Source organism: Musa acuminata, chromosome BXJ3-8 (genome assembly GCF_036884655.1).
Source record: "Musa acuminata AAA Group cultivar baxijiao chromosome BXJ3-8, Cavendish_Baxijiao_AAA, whole genome shotgun sequence".
NCBI lineage: Eukaryota > Viridiplantae > Streptophyta > Magnoliopsida > Zingiberales > Musaceae > Musa > Musa acuminata.
The window spans coordinates 15,142,695-15,168,188 of NC_088356.1; the positions used below are offsets into that span (position 1 = coordinate 15,142,695).

The 25,494-nt window shown below is 39.8% G+C and overlaps 1 protein-coding gene across 1 annotated transcript in view; it reads left to right on the forward strand.

The window, feature by feature from the left end:
• Window positions 1-23,784, forward strand: part of LOC135644149 (uncharacterized) — a 67,346-nt gene extending 43,562 nt beyond the window's left edge. The window contains exons 2-5 of the mRNA XM_065161610.1: window positions 17,736-17,872; window positions 22,557-22,704; window positions 22,823-23,129; window positions 23,269-23,784. Of these exons, the coding sequence (XP_065017682.1) occupies window positions 17,736-17,872; window positions 22,557-22,704; window positions 22,823-23,129; window positions 23,269-23,411 (735 nt within the window). The 3' untranslated portion in view covers window positions 23,412-23,784. The remainder of the gene's footprint in view (window positions 1-17,735; window positions 17,873-22,556; window positions 22,705-22,822; window positions 23,130-23,268) is intronic.
• The last annotated feature ends 1,710 nt before the right edge of the window (window positions 23,785-25,494 follow it).

The following is a 25,494-nucleotide window of genomic DNA, read 5'->3' on the forward strand; positions in this document are numbered from 1 at the left end:
GCGAAGGGTTGGCCATTCCTCTGAATGCCAATCTCAGATGCCCGCTCCTCTGAGCGACTCTTTTCCCTACATCTCCATGCCTGTTTTCCCTCAAACGGTCGCGCGTGTGCTGACTGCCCTCAACGCAGCCATGCTAGGTCCCCCATGTTTGCATGTCAAGTGTTTCTATGGGTGCTTGTCCCGCTCTGATACCATATGACACGGACTTAGCTGGTTTTGCCTAAGTCATGCGGCACCCTCGCGCGTCCGTCCGCAAAGGTCAGCCTCCCCGAAGCCTCCCATTGTCCCTTAGGACCAACAAAAGAGAGAACGGGTTAAAGAGAACGCCTCAATCGGGATCCACAAGCAAACATGTCCGAAAAACACTTCATAGACAATGCAAATTACAAACAGGCTTTACAAGCTCTGAACAGTGGCACAACAAAGGATAAAATGGTCCATTACAGACCGAAAAGCTCTCGCACGTGTCCACATGACACAACCTTTATTTATAAGCCTAAAGAGGCCACCAACCCAACTAAAATGGGACTATTAAGCCTTCGGCCGCCCCTTTACATTCTGTACAGGGCATGAACATGCCAAAAGACACGGACACACATAAGCATTACATCCAACATCTTGTTGAGAAGTTTGTCCGTGACAAGGCGGTGCAACCGCCCTAGTCAGGAGGTGGCACCGCTTGGGGCTCAGTCTTCGAGCCAGACTGGGCAGTGCAACCGCCCCTGACAGAGAGGTGCAACCGCCTGGGCTCAGTCTTCGAGCTCTGTCAGGCGGTGCAACCTCTCCAGACAGGAGGTGCAACCGCCTGATCCCGGAATTCCGGGATTTGATCGTTTTGAGCTCCAAATTTGAATTGGGTTGGGGCCAATAAATAACCCAACCATTCAGCACTGAAAAGACACAGACCTACATCGAAATCTTGATCTTTTCTGTGATTCTTGAGCTCAAAATTGTTGTAAAAGCCCAAAAGTTCTCCTCCCTCTGTTCTTCAAGTTTTGAGTTGTAAAGAGAGGAGAGAATGGTTCTGTAAGGGTTGTCTCCTAAGCCCATCAAAAGGAGTGAAACTGTAAAAGGGCAGTTGGCCTTCGCCTATTGAAGGAAGGCCTCTAGTTGACGTCGGTGACCTCGTCGGTGGAGGAAGCCAAAAGTGGAGTAGGTCAAGACTGACCGAACCACTCTAAATCTCTGGTTTGCTTTTATTTTGAGCACTTTATCATTACTGCAAACCTCCTACATAGCTACTGCTCTCTGCGCTTTTACGAACAAGTTTCTAAGTTCTGATCTTTCCGAATCTGCATTCAGACGTAAATCGGTGTTTTCGTACGATCTTTACATTGCAGTTTACGTTTACGTTTTGATTCTATTTATAACTGCAAACTGTCTTCTGCGCTTTTACGAACGAGTTTCTAAGTTCAGATCTTTTTGAAACTACGTTTAGACGTAAACTACGCAAACTGCGTTTAGACGTAAAACTACGTTTAGATGCAAACTGCGTCTAGACGTAAAACTGCGTTTAGACGTAAACTGCGCAAACTGTGTTTAGACGTAAAACTGTGTTTTAGATATAAACTACTTTTAAACGTAAAACTACGTTTAGACGTAAAACTACGTTTAGATGCAAACTGCGTTTAGACGTAAAACTGCGTTTTCGACATAAATTGAGTTTAGACGCAAACTATGTTTAGACGTAAAACTGCGTTTAGACACAAACTGCATTTAGACGCAAATTGCATTTAGACGTAAACTGTGTTTAGACGTAAACTGCGCTCAATCTTAAGTAATATTAGAATCGGCTTTTACATCGAAATCGTTTTTATCGAACGAACGCAGCTTTCGTTTTTAATCGCTGAAAGATTTTCGCTGCACTAATTCACCCCCCCCCCCCCCCCCCCTCTTAGTGCTCTCGATCCTAACAATTTCTTGGAAGTCCAAGAAACAAGTGCATGTCCTAAAAATTGGCATGTTCCGGATGTACTTTTTCTATCTATCCTACATCCGCCAAAATCGGCATCTGTATAAGCTATTAAATTGAATTTCTCATACTTTGGATACCACAATCCTAAATTTGGAGTTCCTTTAAGATATCTAAATATTCTTTTAACACTCTTAAGGTGAGATAATTTAGGATTAGATTGAAATCTAGCATAGAGTCCTACACTAAACATGATGTCCGGTCTAGTCGTAGTGAGGTAGAGTAGACTACCTATCATTCCCCTATATGTTTTTTGATCGAAATTTTCACTATTTTCATCCATATCTAACTTAGTCGAAGTACTCATAGGGGTGTTTATTGCTTTTGAATTATTCATGTTAAATCGTTTTAACAATTCTAATGTATATTTTGATTGGTTAAGAAATATACCATCCCTGAGTTGTTTGATTTGTAATCCCAAAAAGAAAGTTAATTCACCTATTAAACTCATTTCAAATTCGTGACTCATGCAACTAGCAAATGATTCACATAGTGATTCATCCGAAGAGCCAAAAATAATATCATCAACATAAATTTGTACAATAAGAAAATTATTTTCAAAGTGTTTGATAAACAATGTAGTATCAACCTTGCCTTTGGTAAAATTATTTAAAATAAAAAAGGAACTGAGCCTTTCATACCAAGCTCTAGGAGCTTGTTTCAAGCCATAAAGAGCCTTAGTCAATTTGAATACATGATTAGGAAGAAGAGAGTTTTCAAATCTGGGAGGTTATTCAACATATACTTCTTCGGAAATAAAACCATTCAAGAAAGCACTTTTGACATCCATTTGAAATAGTTTAAAACTATTACTACTAGCATAGGCAAGGAGCATCCTAATGGCTTCTAATCTTGCCATAGGAGCGAAGGTTTCTTCGTAGTCGATACCTTCTTCTTGGTTGAAATCTTTGGCCACTAATCTAGCCTTGTTTCTAACCACGATACCGCATTCGTCTTGCTTGTTTCTAAAGACCCATTTAGTACTAATGACTAAATGGTCACTAGGTCTAGGAACAAGCTTCCATACCTTATTCCTCTCAAATTGGTTCAATTCTTCTTATATTGCAATGACCCAAAATTCATCTTTTAAGGCCTCGTCAATGCATTTTGGTTCGATTTGAGAAAGGAAGGCGGCGTTAGCACAAAAATTCTTGAAAGAAGAGCGAGTTTGAACCCCTTTTGATGTATCTCCTATAATTAGCTCCTTTGGATGAGCATCCATATACTTTCATTCCTTAGGTAAGAAAATTTTGGAAGAAGATGCATCCAAGTTACTATTTTGAGGAGGGGGTTCATTTAAATTTAAATTATCAAAACCAAGATCTATTAGGATCAAGAGCACTAAGAGAGAGGGGGTGAATTAGTGCAGCGGAAAACTTTTGACGTTTAAAACTGCGTTCATACGACAAGAGAAATTTCGGTAGAAAAGTCGATTCGTAAATTACTTTAACTTGAGATCAGGTAAGAAGCAGTTAAAATAAATCTATAAAGGCAATTTGCAGTTATGATGGAAATCAGAATGTAAGCACAAACTAAAATACGATGTTCGTATGGTAAAAGTGATTTCAGTAGAAAAGTCAATTCGTAAATCACTTTAACTTGTGATTAGGCAAGAAGTAGTTAAAACGAATCTATGAAGGTAGTTTGCAATTGTGATGGAAATCAGAATGTAAGCGCAAACTGAAATACGATGTTCGTACGAGAAAAGTGATTTACGTCTAAACACCGATTCGGAAAATACTGAGCTTGGAAATGCAATCGTAAAAGCGCAGAAGGCAATAAGCTATGAAGGAGGTTTGCAGTAAGGATAATAAGCTCAAAGTAAATGCAAACCAGAGAGCAGCACGATTTTAGAGTGGTTCAGTCAATCTTGACCTACATCCACTTCTGGCTTCCTCCACCGATAAGGTCACTGACGTCCACTAGAGGCCTTCCTTCAATAGGCGAAGGCCAACCACCCTTTTATAGATTCACTCCTTTTGACGGGCTTAGGAGAAAACCCTTACAAACTTTTCTCTCCTCTCTTGAAAGATCTGAACTTTGAAGAAAAGAGGGAGAAGAACCTTTAGCTTATAAAACACTTTTGAGCTCTAAATATCACAGAGTAAGATCAGGATTTTGGTGGTTTTTCGTTGCTCTTTCATTGCTGAAAGAGTGGGGTATTTATAGGCCCCAAACCAGTTTGAATTTGGAGCTCAAAACTGTCATTTCCCGGAATTTCGGGGTCTGGCGATTGTACCGCCTGACTGGGGCGGTTGCACCACCTGACAGAGCTCAAAGACTGAGCCTCTGGGCGGTGCCACCGCTTGTCAGGGGCGGTTGCACCGCCCAGCCAGAGCTCGGAGACTGAGCTCAGGCGGTTGCACCGCCCAGCCAGAACTCGGAGACTGAGCCCTAGGCGGTGCCACCGCCGACCCAGGCGGTGCCACCGCCGACCCAGGCGGTGCCACCTCTGGGCGAGAGATATGGGTCCAAATGGGTTGATCCATTCTACCCAATTTGGTTCTTTCAAGGGCCCAATTGCCCCTGGATTAAGTTAATGGGATCACCTCCCATTTCTAACTTAATCATCGTGCTAAATATGACAATTCTTAAGACTTTTACTACAGCTTGCTCTGGTGCATCAATTGCTTCTTCCAGCGAGCTTCCGGCGAACTTCTGGCGAACATCAGACAGACCTCCGGTGATGCTCCTACGGACTTCCGGCAAACTCTTGGACTTGCGACGATCCACTTGGCGAGTTCCGACGAGCTTCATTTGGCAAGCTCCTGGACTTCTCGGATTTGTTCCCACAGAACCTCCGATGACCGTTCGAATTTCCGTCAAGCTCTCGAACTCCTAACGTGATCATAGTCTTGACTCCGACGCAACTCCTGTTGCATGTCTTACTTTCATCGTAGTTAATCCTTCACACTTATCTCAACATATGGATTAGATAACAAATGACAATTGACGTCATCATCAAAGTCCGAGATTCAACAAGATCATCATCAAAATCATTTTTCTTTAAATTAGAAATTTCATTAAAAACTATATGAATAGACTCTTCTATAACTAAGGTTCTTTTGTTAAAAACACGAAAAGCCTTAGAAATGGAAGAGTAACCAAGAAAGATGCATTCATCGGATTTAGCATCAAATTTTCCTAAGGCATCCTTTTTATTCAAAATAAAGCATTTGCAACCGAAAACTTTAAAATAAGAAACATTTGGTTTTTTGTTATTCCATAATTCATAGGGAGTTTTTGATGAAGACGGTCTTATTAGAACCCTATTCATGATGTAGCAAGCCGTAATTACAGCTTCAGCCCAAAAATACTTGGGTAGACTATGTTCATTTAACATAGTTCTTGCTATTTCTTGTAGGTTTCTATTTTTTCTTTCAACTACTCCATTTTGTTGAGGATTTCTTGGAGTGGAGAAGTTGTGGTTGTATCTATTAACTTCACAAAGATTTTGGAAATCATGGTTTTGAAATTCGCCACCGTGATCACTCCGAATTAATGAAATCATGAAGCCCTTTTCGTTTTGAGTGAGTTTATAAAATCTTCAGAAGCACTTGAAACAATCACTTTTGTGAACTAAGAAATAGGTCCAAGTGTACCTAGTATAGTCATCCACAATTACAAAAGCATATTTGCTTCCTCCTAGACTTGTTGTGTCAATTTGTCCAAATAAGTCCAAATGGATCAATTGTAGTGGTCTAGTGGTGCTAATTTGATTTTTTGGTTTGAAACTAGTTTTTATTTGTTTACCTAGTTGACATGCATCGCATACTTTGTCCTTAGTAAACTTCATATTTGGAATCCCTTGTACTAGTTCTCTAGATGAGATTTTGGATATTAATTTCATGCTTGCATTGCCTAATCTCCTATGCCAAAGCCAAGCATCATCATTTAGAGCAGAGAAGCACATTTCATTACTTAGTTCATCAAGGTTGATGGTGTAGACATTATTTTATTTTAATGCAATCATAGTCATGTTATTGTTTGGTTTTTCGATAATCACATATTTGATTCGAATCTAACGATATAACCTTTATCGCATAATTGACTAATACTCAATAAATTATGTTCCAATCTATAAACTAGTAAAACATCATCAATAGAAAAACTTAATTTATTACCTATAGTTCCCTTGCCAATGATTTTGCCTTTGTTGTTGTCTCCGAAGGTGACGTACCCTTCTTCTTTGCTAGTGAGCATAGAGAAATGAGATGGATCTCTAGTTATATGTCTTGATCATCCACTATCGAGATACCATCTCTTGCTCCTAGCTTGTGGGTTTGTCTACAAAAGCAGATGATTTTTAGGTACCCATTTGATTTTGGGTGCCTTAAAAATTGATCCACTAATTTTGTTATTCATTATTGAATCATTTCTTATTCCTTTAGGAACCTATATTAATTTTTGTGATCTAATTTTCCTAATTGGACATTTGTAGGCAATATGTCCGGATTTGCAACAAAAGTTGCATTTCATATAAGATGAAACATGTAATGTATTTTATGAAAGTGGTAGGATTTTGATGTGATCCTTTTACAAATCCAATTCCACTTCTATTTGCGACGTGACCCTTATTTGCAAGGATCATATCTAATCTTTTGCTACCAACTTTAAACTTGTTTAAGGTTTCATTAAGAAGAAAATTTTTATTTTTTATTGCTTCTAAATGCTCACACATAGAGCATGGAGGAGTTTGAAGACTATCAAACTTATTTTGTAGTAAAACATGCTCTTTCTTTAAGACACTTAACTTCTTACTAATAGTTCTATATTCATCAAATAATTCATGAAAAGCGGTAGAGAGTTCTTCAAAAGATAAATCTTCATTAATTAATCCACATACCTCTTCTCCTAGAGCCATTAGCGCGAAGTTTGCCTCCTCTTTGTTACTAGCTTCTTCACTTTCGGAATCACTTGAATCGTCCCAAGTTGCCTTTAGAGCTTTCTTCTTCTTTGGTTGCTTCTTCTTGGCTTGGGGGCATTCATTTTTGAAATGCCCTAGCTTCTTGCATTCATAGCATATCACTTGGTCCTTTTTATGTTCAAGTCCCTTTTTGGTGTTATTTTTAAATTTGTTCTTTCTTAAAAAATTTTTAAATTTTTGAGTCAAGAGTGCAATGTCATTTTTACTGTCTTCATCACTTGATGTTCCTTTCAAGTGATCTTCTTGTGATGTGAGTGTCATATCCTTCCTGTTCTTTGGAAGGGGGTTCTCGAGTATGTCATGATCTTGACATGTCATTTCATAGGTCATTAGAGACCCAATAAGTTCTTCAAGAGGGAATGTTTTAAGGTCTTTGGCCTCTCGAATTGCCGTAACTTTTGGATCCCAACTTTTAGGGAGGGATCTTAAGATTTTAGTTACTAGTTCAAAGTTAGTAAAATCTTTACCAAGAGCTTTGAGTCCATTGATGACATCCGTGAAACGGGTGTACATGTCTCCGATGGACTCACTTGGTTTCATTCGGAAAAGTTCATAAGAGTGCACAAGGATGTTGATTTTGGACTCTTTCACTCAGCTAGTGCCTTCATGAGTGACCTCAAGAGTTCTCCAAATATCAAAAGCCGAATCACAAATTAAAACACGATTAAACTCATTTTTATCTAGTGCACAAAACAAGGCATTCATAGCCTTTGCGTTTAAAGCAAAAACTTTCTTCTCCGATTCATTCCATTCGCTCATCGGAAGAGAAGATTTTTGAAATCAGTTTTCGACAATAGTCCAAAGCTCGAAATCCATGGAAATGAGGAAGATCCTCATACGGGTCTTCCAATATGTGTAATCCGACCCATTAAACATAGGTGGACGTGTGATAGAGTGTCCCTCATGCATGCCGGAGTAAGCCATCTCTCTTAGGTATTAAACCAACTATAAGAGTGAGCCTTGCTCTGATACCAATTGTTAGGATCGGAGCGGCACTAAGAGGGTGGGGTGAATTAGCGCAGCGGATTAAAACTTCGATTTTGGAAAAAATCTTTCGTAAGATAAAAACCAATATCGATGAAAACGATTTGGAAGCTTGATAACTTAGAAGCGTATGGAAGCGTAGTGACTAAGTAAAGAAGTTTGCAGTATGTAAATGGCAAGAGTAGAATGCAAACCAGATAACATAGCAGTTTTAAAGTGGTTTGGTCAAAATGACCTACATCCACTTGCGAAGCCTTCTTCGAAGAGGCTCCCAACTTCCACTAGCAAAATCTGTTTGTAGGGGAAGGATTAATACCGCTCTTACAACCTTTACAAGTGGTTCACACTCTTACAATTCTTTTCAACAAGATGGGAGGAGGTGAACACTCAAGCAATTTGAAAAACAAGACTTACTAAGACTTTTCTAAGGCTCTTATCTCAAACTATTGCTTTGCAAAAGGTGTATTCTCTGTTGAGAATTGAGGGGTATTTATAGCCCTCAAGAGGATTCAAAATTTGGGCTCCAAATTTGAATTCCTCTTGTGTTTCCGAGATTGGCGGTGCCACCGCCTGTCAATGTATGTCAGGCAGGCGTACTGGCGGTGCCACCGCCTGTCGGTGGCTTTGCCATCGCCTGGTCTCGGGTGCTGGGCGGTGCCACTGCCTAGTATGCCGGTGCCACCGCCTGACACTTCGGGTTCTGGGCGGTGTCACCATTCAGTCCGGCGGTTCCACCGCCCGTCCTTACAAATTTCTGGTTGGGTTTTACGTCCGACCCAAACCAAGTCTCTTTTGGGCCCAGTTGGCCCCTAACCAAGGTATAGGATTTGTCCATAAATCCTAACCCTCATGTGAACTACATACCTACAAACATAATCCTAAGCAAGTGTTTAACCGGCCAACTTCAAGTTTTGTTCCAGCGAGCTTTCCCGTGTTCTTCCGGTGGACTTCCGATACGCCCTCGGGTTTCTTCCAGCGGACTCCTAGCAGGCTCCCGACCTTGTGATGAGTTCAACGAGTAGCCGAGCCTTCTCGGTGATCTCTGCGAACCTCCAACGATCTCTTCAGCAGACTTCTAAAAGTTCCGACAAGTCTCCGATCTTTCTTGGTTGGTCCCGACAGCATCTCCGACAAATCTTCGGACTCTCAAACGTCCAACGAACTTGACTTCGGTATCCTTACTTTATGGTTTTAGGCTGTCGTAGTTAATCCTGCACACTCAACTTCAATAATATGGATTAGATCAATTAACCCATAAATTGATTTCATCATCAAAATCCGAGATTCAACAGCGAGATCAAGTGGGGGTGTGACCCAAAGCAACACAAATGAAGGCACACCTAGAGTCGATATAGAGATCAGACTCAAGGGAAGGCTGACTCGTGGAATGGTGGGCGCGAGGGCCACCATCAACTCAATGTAAAAACGAGGAGCGGAGCAACTTGGGTGTAACTTGGCAAAGTACCCAAGCCGCATGAAGGGAGCCAGCATAGAAGATGGAACATGGAGCGGAGGCACAGTGCTTTCCTTGGACAGAGGTCAAGGACATGAACTCTTGTAGAGGCAAGAGCAGGATCATGTTGTTTCATGGGTCCTTCATTCTGACGGAGTGGACTCATCTTGCATGGTACCAAAGACGAATGGATCTTTTGGGCACATGCACCTTATCTCGGAGAAGCATTTGATAGAGGAAATAAGGCGACTCAACTTGCAGAGGCGAAGTTACATTCAGAAGGCCTTACCATGGCGCAAGAGGACGCGGAGGCAGATACTCTTGAAGAATATGCCACAGTGTTGCCATTCAAGTTGCCATGAAGGAAGCGGTGCACAGCGAAGATTGTGCTGGTAGGGGCAAAGGCCCAGGATCCAAACAATGGTGCACTAATTGCAGCGAAGTCAGGGGACTTCGGGAGCTACTAGGCGACGAACTGTCCTAGAGTGGTGCTTCATCTAGGTGTGACCCAAGAGTGGGTGGATGAAGGTCAATTGCCAAAGGAGCGAACAAAATCGAAGGTGGAAGAGACCCTGCGATGTATTGGCAGAGGCCACATATGGAGGGATCACAATTCGAGTTCATCCCACGAGGATCAGAATACAATAGAGATGTCACTAGGAGGTGACATGGTACAACGGATCGTGGTAGAACAGTTTGTGGCAATGTGATACACATGAATGAGTCCCGTGAGGGACTAGATTATATGGAGGTATAATCGGGAGCTATTGGAAGCTCCAGTTTGGTGAACAACATGATGGCAAGAAGGGCTATGGATTCAAGGAGTGAAGGCCATGGTACCGCAGAGGCGGGTCTTCCGTGCGTGCATCGAATTTTGCATCGGACGAAAACCTTGGTCATCAGCATATGGGAGCTGTGTTCCACTAAGGGAAAAATTCAAATGCAAGTACCAGTGAGTCCCATGGGAGGGACTTGATTATACAGAGGTATGATCGAAGCAGATGGAGAGTTGGACTGCTCTAGAGCTCATATTCGCTTAAGGGAGCCCGGCAAGTCAATGGACAAGGTCGAGTAAGCGAACGTTGCTACCAAGGAAGCTAAGGAGAACAAAATTGGTGCAAATCCTACAACATGATGGCAGAGGCTATGCATGGGAGTTGCAGTCTGTCTTTCCATCGACCAAAGGGAGCTTCTTGGAGAACACAGAGGTGTTGAAGCAGGGGGTCGAAAGGGGTGAGGAAGCGATGACGAGTCCAAAGGGACTTAGCTACCCAAAATCAACCATCAGTTAGAATGGAGGTAGACTCAGAGGAGTGCCATAGAGACATATCTACTGATTATGAAAAAAAGGATGCAGATGCGAGGCGACGAATAGTAGGGCCATGGGCATAATAACGCCATGGTACCGTAGAGGCGGGACTTCCGTGAAAGTCATTGATCCCTTGCTCTCATGGAGGGAGAGCGCTTGGTTATGAAAGGGGCTGAGGAGGTGGAGCATGCAGAGGCAAACTCCAAGTACCAAGACAAGGCTGAAGGGAAGAGGCCAAGGAACTTCGTAAGACTAGTATCAACGAGCTTCTCATCAAGATAGCTAAAAGTGAAGGACTTTGGGTCATGTAAGAGTGCACGACCAAGGAACGAAGCAGGCAGTACGCGGTGTTGTACCTTTGCTACTTAGTGGAGTAGGCGGCAGGGTTGATGAAGAAGATGATACAATCCTAGAGGTGACCAAATCTATTAGAGAATTACTCCAAGTTGGGGTGAAAACTTCTTGCATTCCAGAAGTTCGATGGCATTGAGAAGGTGAATCACAGTAGCTAACTCAACGTAAGGAGTGTAAATACTTCAAGTGCTTCAGAAGTGTGAGCAAAGAGCAGGCGAAGGTTAGTAACCATCTCGATGCATGGAGTACAACCTCGAGGTGGCGGGCGAAGTCAAGTAACCTTTGCCTTCTCAACCCTTAAGAGAATGGGTGAAACCGAGTACCCCAATTCTCTTATCTATCCAGCAAAGGAGCTCTGCATAAATTCAACGACCCTTCGAAGATAATGGAAGATAATAGTTGTCAAATCCTCACCAACGGTGATTAGTGCTACTGAGAGTAGATTGTCCACTTCATTTCTCAATGAAATGCCAATCGAAAGCGGAAGTGATGCGAACCTACTTGGAAGTGACAACTAAGTGAAAGAAGAGTCAATGGGCAAATTTTATGGAGGAAAGACCCAAAACTTCAGAAGTTTACGAGATGATACTCGTTAAAGCTTCAATAAGCATCCACCCAATTCAAGTAGCATGAGGCATTTGAGAGACTAGCACAGTAAGGATGGTCTTTTCCTTCATCTGGAGGATCCGCAGGAACCAATAGGGATCAACACAACTCAGCCAACCCCACACTAGAGTCAAAGTCATTGGCAAGTTGAAGTAGCATGGCAGATCAAAGGTTCGACTACTCAAAAACAGTAGCAGAGAGCAACTAGGAGCCAGGAGGCGTATTGCAGCTGGAGCAGAAGATTGAAGACTCAGGAAAGGCAAGGAGTTGCAGTGTCGGCAAAGGCTTCGATGAGGACGTCGAAGGAATAAATGGGGGAGAATGTCACGGATAAACTTCTAAACAGGATGTTTGATGTAATGCTTATGTATGTCCGTGTCTTTTGGTATGTTCATACTTTACCTAACATGTAGAGGGACAACCGAAGGCTTAATAGTACTATTTTAGTTGGGTTTAGTGGTCATTTTAGGCTTGTAAATAAAGGTTGTGTCATGTGGATACTTGAGAGAGATTTTAGATATCTAGTGGACCATTTTATCCTTTGTTGTGCAACTGTACAGAGCTTATAAAGTCTGTTTGTAATTTGCATTGTCTATGAAGTGTTTTCAGAAATATTTGCTTGTGGATCCCGAATAAGGCGTTTTCTCTAACCCGTTCTCTCTTTTGTGGGTCCTAAGGGACATGGGAGGCTTCAGGGAGGCTGATCTTTACAGACGGATATGTAAGGGTGTCGCACGACTTAGGCAAAACTAGCTAAGTCCGTGACAAGGTGGTGCCATCGTCGCCCCTGACTTCTAGTGTTGAATGGGCTGTTTAACTGGCCCAATTCAACACTATTAAGGGTCTAGTTGGCTCCTAACTGAGTTATTGGGATTACCTCCCAATCCTAACTCAACTTAAGGTCTAATTATGATAATTAAGACATTTAAACAAGCAATCTCTGTTCGATATGTCGATTATTCTTTCAACGATCTTCCAGCAAACTTCTCGGTGATCTTCTGGCAAACTCCCGACGAACTCTTAACGAACTCCTAATGAACTCTCGGCGAGCTCCCAATGAACTCTCGGTGAGCTTCTGGTAAATTTCCAGCACATCGTCTGAATCTTCGACGTATCGTCCGATCTTTGACTCTGGCCCAACATTTGCTTTATGACTTACTGCTATCGTAGTTAATCATGTACACGTATCTCAACATATAGATTTGATCAAATAATTTACTAATTGATTTCATTATAAAAATCTGAGATTCAACACTTCCAAAGGTAAAAGCGTAATCCTCGTAGTGATTGATCGACTTACGAAATATGCTCATTTTTGTAATATGTGAAATCCCTACACTACTGCTAGTATTGCTCATATTTTCATAAAAAACTTTGTTAAACTGCATAGGATGCCAAGGTCCATTGTAAGTGATCGTGATAGGATCTTCACTAGTAAATTTTGGACCGAGTTATTTCAATTACAGGACACCACACTCAAGATGAGCGCAGCATATCATCCATAAACTAACGACCAAACAAAGATGGTGAACAGGTGTTTAGAAATGTACCTTCGACGTTTCACCAGTGACTGGCCAAAAGAGTGGACGAAATGGCTTCCCTATGCTGAATAGTGGTATAATTCTACATATCATTCATCTACAAAATGTGCCCCATATGAAGCACTGTATGGTCGGCCGGCCCTTGCGAATCTAAAGTATATAATTGGCTCGGCCAAGGTAGATCAGGTCGACCAAGATTTAATTGACAGGGACAAACTCCTATAGCTGCTAAAGGATAATCTCTCTACCACTCAAGTTAGAATGAAGAAGCAAGCCGATACACGACGAAGCGCGAGAGAATTTTCAATAGGAGATTGGGTTTATCTTCGCCTACAACCATACAAGCAACTCTCCATCAACACACGAGCCTCCATGAAGCTATCCCCACATTTTTATAGGCCTTATCAGATCACATAGCGTATTGGAGCCATGGAATATAAACTTAAATTGCTTAAGGATACCAAAATTCATCCTGTCTTCTACGTGTCATGCCTGAAGCCCATGTTGGGAGAACACGAGTCACCCCAGATCCAACTACCTAACACCACCAATGATGGAGATATTCAAGCCCAACCATAAGCCATCCTCCACCGCAGAATCATGATGCGTCGTCGATGTCCCTCTACTAAAGTTCTAGTGCATTGGAATAATTTACCACTCGAATACACCACATGGGAACCATATGAGGAGCTAAAGATCCGGTTCCTTGAGTTCATAGAACCTCAGCCTTAAGGACAAGGCTGATTTGGAGAGAGCGGGCTTGATAGGACCCTAGTAGGGTTGGGTCCTACTCAACCAAGAAGCAACTAATAAAAACTCTATGAGATTATAATAAACCCCACCTAACCACATCTATCCTATAAAGAAGAGTGTCTATGGTTTATAATTGGGCCTTTAGGCTTCTTGGCCGCTGCCCCCCCTTTTACTAGGCCGGTCGGCTAGGGTTGAGGGCAAAAGGGGTAACTCACTTAAGAAGCAGCCCCTAGGGATAGGGTTTGGAGCCTTATATAATCATGTAGCCTTTATCTCTTTGACAATAAGATCTATCTACAATTGTAGCCATATGGCCGACTTCTAGGAGGGTGGAACCCCTATAGCGTTCCAAGGAGTGATCTCTCTCAAAGATCAATCTACATAGAACTCATCTAGGGTTCTATCAACAGAGCAGTTCAAGTTCGTAGGATACCTTAAGGAAACTTATGGGTATTATTTCTATCATCCCAAGGATCAAAAGGTCTTTATAGTCAACAGGATAGTGTTCCTAGAGAAGGAACACATTCTTGGTGGAGATAGTGGGAGCATGATAGAGTTGAGCGAGGTTGGAGAGCCCAGCTCAAGCACCATTCTGCAGCTTGAGTCTGTTTAAGTATCTAGCACACACGTTCCGACTTTACATAGGTCCGATAGATTATCCTATCCTCTAGAGAGAAATATGGGATATATTAGAGGAGAGGATATTGAGGATATTGATCCTTAGACCTAGGAGGAGGCTATTATGAGTATAGACTCCGGGAAGTGGTAAGAAGCCATAAATTTTGAGATAGATTCCATATACTCCAATAAAGTTTAAAACCTAGTTGATGCACCCGAGGGTATCATTCCCATTAGTTGTAAGTTAATCTTCAAGAAGAAGATCAGAGTAGATGAAAAGATAGAGATCTATAAAGCGAGGCTAGTGGCTAAGGGATATCATCAAAGGCAAGATATTGACTACGATGAAACCTTCTCATCCGTAACCATGCTAAAATTTATCCTAATTCTATTGACTTTTGCAGCATACCATGATTATGAAATCTGTCAGATGGATGTAAAAATTATGTTCCTCAATAGCAACCTCAAGGAGAAGGTGTATATAATATAGCCTGAGGGATTCAAGTCCAAAAAAAGCCTAGATAAGGTGTGTAGATTGCTTAGGTTCATCTATAGACTAAAGCAAGCCTCCCGAAGTTGGAATATAAGATTTGATGAGGCGATCAGGTCTTATGACTTCGTTAAGAATGAAGATAAGTCTTATATGTACAGGAAGGTAAGTGGGACCGCTATCACCTTTTTGGTGTTGTATATGAATGACATCCTGATCAATGAGAATAATGTAGGAATACTTTCCACAATAAAGACTTTGCTATCTAGACATTTCTCCAAGAAGGACTTAGGGGAAGTATCCTATATCTTAGGGATTCAGATCTATAGAGATAGATCCGAGAGGATGCTTGGCTTATCCTAGTCCAGGTACAGAGACATCATTGTCAAAAGGTTTAGCATAGAAAATTTCAAGAAAGGTCAAATACTAATAAGACATGAGATGTCACTTTCTAGGAGTATATCCCCAAAGACTCTTGAAGAAAGGGGAGACATGGATAGGATACCCTATGCCTCAGCGATAGAGTCTATGATGTATGTTATGCTATGTACCAGGCCTGATATAGCATAGGCTCTAAGTGTTATGTGCAAGTATCAAGCGGATCCAGGCTTCGAGCATTAGAAAGCAATAAAGTATATCCTTAAGTACTTGAGAAGAACTAAGGGCCTCAGGGTTGAGGGCTACATAGACTCAAGTTTTTAGTCTGATATCGATGATAGCAAGTCTTATTCGGGATATGTGTTCACCTAGAATGGAGGAGCAATATGCTGAAAGAGTTATAAGTAAGTAACTACTACTGACTCGACTATAGAGGTAGAGTACATTGTTGCAATAAAGGCAGGAAAGGAGGGATTTTAGATTAAGTTCATCATAGATCTAGGAGTAGTGCCAGGCAGCGAGGAGTTGATTCCCTTATATTACGATGATAATGGGATGATTTCTTAAGCAAAAGAACCCAAGTCTCATCAAAAGTATAAGCACGTTCAGAGAAGGTTCCACCTAATCAAAGAGATCATGGCCCGATGAGGTATAGTAGTGGAAAGAGTTGCATTCGAAGATAATATCGCAGATTCACTAATAAAGCCATTGTCTCATATTATCTTTAAGCGTTATAGGGGTCTCATGGGGATCAAACACATAGGTTATTGGCTTTAGGTCAAGTAAAAGATTGCTTGTCATATGTGTCCTACAAGCCAATCATATGAGTGATGGCATGTGTGATATGATACTCACTCTTTTTTTTATTTATTTATTTGATATTTTTCTTACTTTATATTGCTTATTGCATGTATTGTGATGTCCATGGACCTTTGCAATAGGAATCAGAACGTGATAAGATCATGATAATGAGACTAATTTATTTTTAATCATAGACCCTAAAAATCCTGATCATAGGTCACTCGAGAGGGATATCGAGATGATCGGATAGACTAGTGTGTTGTATGCTCATCCATATGATGGAGGTGGCTAGTGTCATAGTTGCTCATTTGGGGACATTAAGGATACTGCACAAGTGCTCATTGGAGAATGATCTTTATTAACAAGGATTATGTTTAATAATTTATTTTTAAATTTAATTTTTTTTCTAATATTTGTTAAAATGCCACATTTTCCTTTTTGACTAAGTCTAACTTTTCATATTGAGTACAAGAGGTTAACATGCAATTATCAAGTTTATTTTTTTATTTTTTAAATTTACTATAAAGATAAGCATGGTCTCTTTTTAGCAATTTATATTTCTTACCAACTAATTTAAAATTATCATATAAATCATGAAGAGCATTAAACAATTTATCATAAGATAAATGAGTTTCGGTTGAGTCATTAAAGTGTAGTTTGCCACATCATCTTCGTTGGTTTGTTCTCGTCTTCTAATGCACTTGATTTGTCCCAAGTCGCCATGAGTGTTTTTTTCTTTTTTTGTGATAATATCTTCTTTTTCAATTGAGGATATTTACTTTTAAACTACCCTGGCTTCTTGTATCCGTAGTAGATAATTATGTCCATTTTTAGTTCGTTTTTATTTTTAGTAACTTGTTTTACAAGATTTATTTTGTTTCTTTTTATGAATTTTAAATTTTTTTTGTGTGGAGTGTCAAGTCATCATTATCACTAGCTTTCGCTCAAGTAGTCTTCTTTAGTTGTAAGTGACATATCCTTCCTATTCTTTGAAATATTCTTCTCATGTTCATCATATACCTTGCAAGTCATTTCATAGGTCATTAATGACCCTATGAGTTCTTGAACAGGAAAATGTTAGGATCGAGTCGGCATTAAGGAGGGGTGAATTAATGCAATGGGTAAAAACACATCGAGTCGAAAATCTCATTCGATAAAATTATTTCAACAAAGTGAGTTTAACTTTGAAAGCATACGGAAGAGTGTAATGAGAAGGTAAAGCAAGTAAGGCAGTTTGCAAAGTAAGTAAATAGATCAAAGTAAATGCAAACCGAGTTTTATAGTGGTTCGGTCGTCATGACCTACATCCATTCTCGATTCCTCTTCTATTAAGTCCACCGATATCCACTAATGATCTTCCTTCAATGGGCGAAGATCAACTACCCGTACAACTCGATTCTCCTTTTGACAAGTTTAGAAGAGAACCTTTACAATCCCCTTCACTCCTCTCTTAAACAAAACTAATACTTAGAGCTTGAGAGGAGTTTTCACAATACTATAATAGTATTTTTCTACTTTTTGCTCTCAATTATTGTGTGTGTTAACCAAGGATGAGATGGGTATTTATAGGCCTCAAGTGGATTCAAACTTGGAGCCTAAAAGTGTCTCATCACCTATTTTCGAGGTTCTGACAGTACCACCGCTTGTGTTGGGTGGTACCATTGCCTACAGCACTGACACTATGTGGTACCACCACCTAGTCTGGCAGTACCACTGTCTAATAGTCTCTCGGAGACTGTGTTTGGGCGATACCATCGCCTGACACAATCTTGGAGATTGTGCCATGATGGTTTCACCTGTTGGGTCATTGTTTAGGCCTTTTCACTTGGCCCAACATAGCCCAAACTTGGGCCCAATTGGCCCCTAATTGAGTTGGCCCAATTCCAACCTAATTATATACTAACTATAAATTTTAAGGCATACACTAAGCTAAATAAGTCCAGTAAGTCTAGGTTTATTCCGACGAGCTTTCGGTGATCTTCTAGTGAACTTCTAATGATCTCTCAGTAGTGTTCCAGCGGACTCCCGACAAGCTCCTAAACTTCATAATGATCTTCTTGGTAAGTTCTGACGAGCTTCTTTGGCAAGCTCCTGGACTTCTCGATCAATTCCGATAGAACTTCCACTAAACGATCGGACTTCCAGTGAACTCTCAAACTCCCAACGAAATCTCATTCTTGACTTCAGGACTTCATTTTGCTTTATGCCTTGATCGTTATCATATTTAATCCTACACACTTAAATCGTACTTCGATCTAGACAATTATTATAAAGCTTGAATCAAATATTATCCAGCATATCATTGGTTCATTGATGCTTCGTCCGATTATTTGACGCATCGTCCTCTCTTGCGGTCTATTGCCCAATCGGCCAATTGATCAATGTCTGAACCCATAGCCTGAAGCCTTCTACCGATACATCGACCGATCCTCTAGCTCAACGTCCAATCTTCTGACATGTTCCACTTCGACCCAACATGATTCTTCTTGCTTTTAATTGTCTCTCCCTGATCAAAGCTTTCTACGTCACTCAAAATGCCGATCAAATAAACAATATTAATTGGTTTCATCAATAAAATATGAGATTCAATAGAAAATACTTCAAGTCCTTTACTTCTTGAATAGAAATTACTTTTGGATCCGAATTTTTTTGGAAGAGATCTTAGAATTTTATTAACAAGTTCAAGATTATTAAAACTTCTACTCAAAGCTTTCAAACCATTGACAACATCCATAAAATTGGTGTACATATCACCAATAGTTTCACTTAGCTTTATTTGAAACAATTCATAACTAGACACCAAAAAATTAATCTTAGACTCTTTAACTCTACTTGTGCATTCAATTGTAACTTTGAGTGTGTGTCAAATATCATGTGCGTATATAGAAACACGATTAAGCTTATTTTTGTCTAAAACACCAAATAAAACATTCATAACTAAAGCATTTAAAGAAAATATTTTTTTCTCTAGATCATTCCATTCATTCATTGGTCTAGAGGATTTTTTTAAACCACATTCGATAATATTTCATAAATCAAAGTTCATAGAAATTAAAAAAATCCTCATTTGTATTTTCAGTATGCGTAATCCGTCCCATTGAACATAGGAGGATGCGTAATAGAGTAACCCTATTGATTGTCGATAAAAGTCATTTAATCTCTCTTGGATGTTAGTCTAACTGAGAGAAACTTGGCTTTGATACCAACTATTAAGATCACAACAACACTAAGAGAAAGGGGGGTAAATTAGTGCTTTCGTAAAATTACAATTTTAAAAATTTTGTTCAATGAAAACCGATATCAAAAGTATGCTTAACTTAGAGTAAGTGTAATAAATAATTAAATCAGAAAGTAATAGCAATAAAGAGTAGAAAGGAAATGGACACCAAATTTATAGTGGTTCGGTGATCGTGACCTACGTCCACTCTCGATTCCTCTTCCGTCGAGGCCACCGGTGTTCACTAACGATCTTCTTTCAATGGACGAAGACTAGCTACCCTCTTCATAACTCTTTTTCCTTTTCACAGGTTTAGGAGTGAATCTTTACAAGTCTCACACCTCTCTTAAAATAAGGTCTAAACTTTAAAGAGTTTACAACTTAGAACCACAAGTCTTTTCGTTCACTTTTCTTGCTAACTAAAGTAAGAATGAGTTGGGCATTTATAAGCCCCAAATGGCTTCAAAAATAGAACCAAAGAGTCTCATCCCCGGGTTTTTGAGGTCCTGGCGGTACTACTACCAATGTTGAGTGGTCCCACCAACTACAACATTGATCACTGGTGGTACCACTACCCAGTCTGGGCGATACTATCGCCTGACAACATGGGAGACCATGTACTGGCGGTACTACCGCTAGTCTGGGTGGTACCACCACCTGACACTGGTAGTACCATTGTCGAGTCTTCCAATAAACATACACTTCATATGTTCCATCTCATAGGTAGTTCCACTGCCTAGTCTAATAGTGCCACCGCCTAACCTAACCTAATTATGGGTCACTGAATTGGCCTCCCAATGGGTTCAAATTAATCTCAATTTAGGCCCAATGCGTCCTTATTAAGTTAGCATGGTTATACTTAAAATTAACTCAATTAATACCTAACTTACGATGATCAAGACATAAACAATTACAAGATAAGAATTCTATATTGTTTGATATGTCATTGGTTCATTCAAACTCTCGACGCATCGTGCTTTTCTTCAACGTATTGCTCAATCCTTCAGCATGTTGACTCCTGCAATATTTAATCTTGGCACAATGTCCGATTCTTCCGGCCCGACATATGATTCTTCTACTTCAATCATTTTGTCTTTCCATGATCGAAGTTAGTTTTACATCACTTTTCTTAAATATTGATTAGATCATAAATTTATCAATTGATTTCATAATCAAAATTCGAGATTCAATATGCATATGAATAACTATATAAATATCTAAAATAATAATTGAATTCAAGTTTCACAAGCAAAATTTTACTAATATCTCATATGAGAAAATTATAAAAAAAATCATAATTTATATTTTTAAAAATTTTATAAATGATCTAAACGAGTCAATCTATCTTATTTAATTAGACATCCCAAATTGGACTAATTTGAATTGGATTAAACTAATTGGGTCGTATAGATTAAACAAAAAAATCAACCCAATCAAACTAATTGAGAACACAAGTCAAAAATATTTAATTTTTGAAGGATAAAACTATCATTTTATCATAATATATATTGAAAATCTCTTGATAGAAGGGGACATCAATTGAAATTAAATTATTTCAAAATGGTACGAGATCCTTTTAGGTAAAAACTACTCACCCTAAATCGTCTCTTTCGCAACCGCTCACAACCGCCATTGTGTTCCACCGTACACATCCATCCGCACGAGTCATACAGACGGCAACCCTACAGCAATGATGAGACGATGGCCAAAGACCACCGTCCACTACCGCCCATCAATCAACCACCACGACTTCTCATAAAGTCGATGGCTTTTCTACACTGCCGACCAACACGACCTGGCAATGCATCAATGCCGTATAACGATGTTACGAAGAAGTAAGAAATAAAATTTCATTACATCATCAACCAATGAAGTTGAGTTTGTAATATGTTTATCTACCGTACAGGAAGCAATTTGGTCAAGCTTAGGGATAGTGAAGAATGCTAAAAAAACCCATTTATTGATTGTGATAGTCAAGTTGCAATTGGCAAGGATCCAAACTATGATGGAAGAAACAAACGCAGTGGCATCAAAAAATAGTTACTTAGGAGACAGCAGTCCCAAAGAAAAATAATCTAATGTTAGTTGAACCTTTAATGTCATGTTTCATACCACATGTGAAATGTGATGGAAAAGGTAAAGTGAAGCTTAAGTTTGCAATATTATTAATCTAAAATATTTAATAAGCCTATTCAAGTTTTATCCGATTTTTAAGGTAGAATTAATCGAGATATAATGAGGATTAATATAGCTTATAATTAAATTCATGTTTGTGAGGTCTTATCAATGGAGGAGGATCCACATAATGAAATGTCAAGCACTAACATGTTACACTTGATGCCTTTATGTCATAACATGTCCCCTAAGACTATCCACAAGTGGTTATTTTTCAACCTGAACCTCGAATCATTAATTCAAAATATTTAAATATAATTTAATAATAATACACTCATCTACTACTTGTATGTCCTCTTCTTTTTTCTTTTTTTTTTTAATGTGGAACTGATCAAGATGTTATATCTACTATATTGCCCAAATGAATGCATAAATAAGTTTGCTGGTGTGGTTCACAAGAAAAGTTAAAGAATCTTATAAAGCCATTGGCTTTCGACAAAAGAAATCGGCGTCATATGCGTATTTTTAGTTGGAGTCTGGAAGAAAGGTAACTTTGATGTTAGTTCTAAGAGGCTTTGGGCACTGTTACGAAAAGAATAGATCATCTGCATTCGACGCTACTCATCATGCTTCTTTGAACATGTTGAAAGGAACGGATGCTACTGCTATTGATGGATTTGTTGTATACGCCACTTGGTGCCGTGGGATGTCATTATGAACTGCTGTGGCCTCGTTCATGGCCTACTTAGGATGGATGAGGAGATAATTTACAGCAGTCCCACTCGTAGTTGTAATGCTCCTCTAATTTGATCTAAAAGTTTTAAGTTTGTTAAGTTGTAGACGAAATCAAATGTATGTCACTTGATTCTTTTAATACACAGTCGACTATCTCCTAGTCATCCTCCAATTTTTAGCTCTCACATATACATATTATCTTAATATGCCTTATGGAAGTAACATAAAGATGGTAAAGAAGAGTAGAGTAGCATTAGTTATGATAATGAGGTTGGTTCAAGGAGCAAGTTTGGAAAAGTGAAGGAACAATTCCCAAATTACACTCCACTCCACAGCATACAAGCACAACCTCTCTCCCTCCTTTCATCGTCAAGCATGGCTTCCTCTGCAGCTTTTAAGATGGTCTTTGCGCTTCAGGCCTTCTTCTCCGTCATCCTTCGTTCTGCTCTTGGTATGTACATGAATAAATTACCTAATTGCAGTCCATCCATCTCTTTCTATCTCTATTTCGATCAATATGCATTAAGGGATAGCATCTGAATCGTGCGGCGGGTGTTATCTGTGAGGAGCTGCCGCAGGAGGTCTGTGCTTTTGCGGTCTCGTCCTCATCCAACCGGTGCCTGCTCGAGAGCAGCCAAGACAGTGGCGGGAACACGGTGTACCAGTGCCGGGCGTCGGAGATAGTGGTGGAGCGGCTGCGGGATTGGATAGAGACGGAGCAGTGCGTGAGCGTATGCGGCGTGGACCGCAACGCCGTCGGCATTTCCTCGGACGCACTCCTGGAACCACACTTCACGCAGCAGCTTTGCTCCGCTGCCTGCCACCAGAACTGCCCCAACATCATCGATCTCCACCTCGATCTCGCTGCCGCGGAAGGTATGCACGCATGAACCCAATGCCACATGTGTTTTAGGTAGCGCAGGTTACAAGAAAAGAAAAGCTGTCAAAACAGAAAACATATGTGCATGATGGGAGGATGTAGCTTCGATCTAATGATGAATTTGATGTGGAACAGGTATTTTCCTGCCGGATTTGTGCGAGGCTCAGCGCGTGAATCCGCATCGCGCCATGGTGGAGATTCTGAGTTCTGGAGCAGCACCTGGTCCAGTTGCCGGTGGAGCAGCTCTCCCGGTGGCTTCTCCCCCACTTCCAGTCTAAATGATTCTATTGTATTTATATGGAAATTTATTATATACGACAATTTGCCTACTTAGAATTAACATAAATAGAGGGATGTTAATTAGGAGATACGAGGATTCGTGGCATGTCAAGGAATAGCTGCATTGATTATGGAGATTGGTTGAGAATACCATCTAATTTTTATTATCTAATGAACTCCTATCTGTGTTTTTGTCATTTCGTATGTATTTCGTCTTACAGAATTGAAGATGCATCAGAAAGGGGAACAAATAAAGCGTAGGTTTTACATTCCAGCATCTGCCCTCCCTTCCGCTCTCTTGCGCTTTGCCAGTCCCATAGGCTTACTTCTCTGCAAAGGTTTCCTTGTCACTTTACGCTTTGCATATTGTCAGGTTCACTGATGTTTCTTTTCTTTATTTGTCTCCGCATGGGTCTCATCAATTGTCGTTCCATAATATCCATTCTACTTTTGCATTCGACATGGTTTTCTTCTCATGTTTCTAGTTTCGATTTTGTTCTATCGCCATTGCAGCAGGGATGATCTTGCGCAAGAACTCCATTGTTTTGCTAATGCAGTTTTCTTTTAAAAAGACATGGACCATCTAGCCCTTCAATGATCTAGGAATCACTATAACGAAGATGGTATTCAAGCGGAGGATCTTACAACAATCAATTAAAATTTTTATTAGCTAAGCTTCTTATTTATAAAACAATATGGGACTTATGAGATTCGAACCCCATTACTCTTCTTCCTTGCAAAGCTATGACTAATGATTTAGTAAGGTTGATCTTGTATTGTCATACCTAATAAATCGATTGAGTACTCGGTGTATTCTATCCGTATTATGATATATAATCTATAGCTTATCGAAGCCACCTTCGTATGCGAATAATGATGTAAAAAAGAGTATCGATATCTCAAAACTAATGTAGTAGATATCTTGATATCGTATGATCGAAATCTCACTAGCAAATGACAAATATAACTCTTCCCTTTGGATGTTATGACCCTCATCATGATTGCATCATATTCTTCGAATTTGGAGTAACATGATTACATTTGACGACAGAGGAGACGTATAATTGATTCCAATATTAAGCGTAATAGTCCAAAACTCCACTATAAAAAGGTCTCTCAAGTATTTTTTTTTTTCGGAGACTCGTTCTTTACTATATTTGACTCATATATTTAATGTTCAACAAACATTATCGACTTGAAAGCTAACTTAAACTTATGAAAGATTTTATTATAAATATGCAGCTTTATAAGGTTTGATGCATAGGATTTAGATTGGTTCCAAATCAACCTCCTAGTTGACCAGTGAAAATAAAATATGCTTTAACATGCACCGATAGGATATGCTTTAACACGCACGCAGCTCGTGGACATCCTATCTGGTGCTTGTAGCTTCAGACATGAGAAAAACTCGTAATATGCTTGCGTTCACTTTGGTTGGATGTCTATGGTGCTTCTCTTTCTCTTTTGGGCTCCCGTGATCTCCTGATCACTCGTAATAAAGGTAGCAGAGCGACGAGACCGTGGTAGTGGTTCTCCACAGAAGGGCTTCATGAAAGGCGTGTGCAATAGAATCTGGTTTTGGACGAGATATTTTTTGCAGCTCAAAATAATGATAGGTGGGTGTACTGTTAGGTGATGCATCTACTGTGAATATAATATTAACGTCGATTGATAATGAATTTTAGATTTCAAATTAAAAAATCTTGTGATGATCTTTGTCCATTAAACTAGCTAACACATTTATGAGTTCGTAAAGTTAAAAGAGCCACAAAACAAATTATGGGGGTCGTCTCTGGTGGAATTCCAAGTCAAATTCATCATGTAACAAAATAAGTGGATGCAACTACTAGAAAGGATTTCCAAAAGATGGAAAGGTTGTGCGGTAATAGAAGCAAGCCTCCAACCATGATAGTGTTTGAAAGACAGAAAGATTGGTTACGGAATGATATAGGAATTTTTTTGATATGTTCTCAAGTAAGAATAGGTGAAAGATATAATGGTAAAAAATAATACTCATCGATATTATTATTGAGAAACACCATTTGATGTAATAGTTAATAGAATTCAAATGAATTTCAGCAT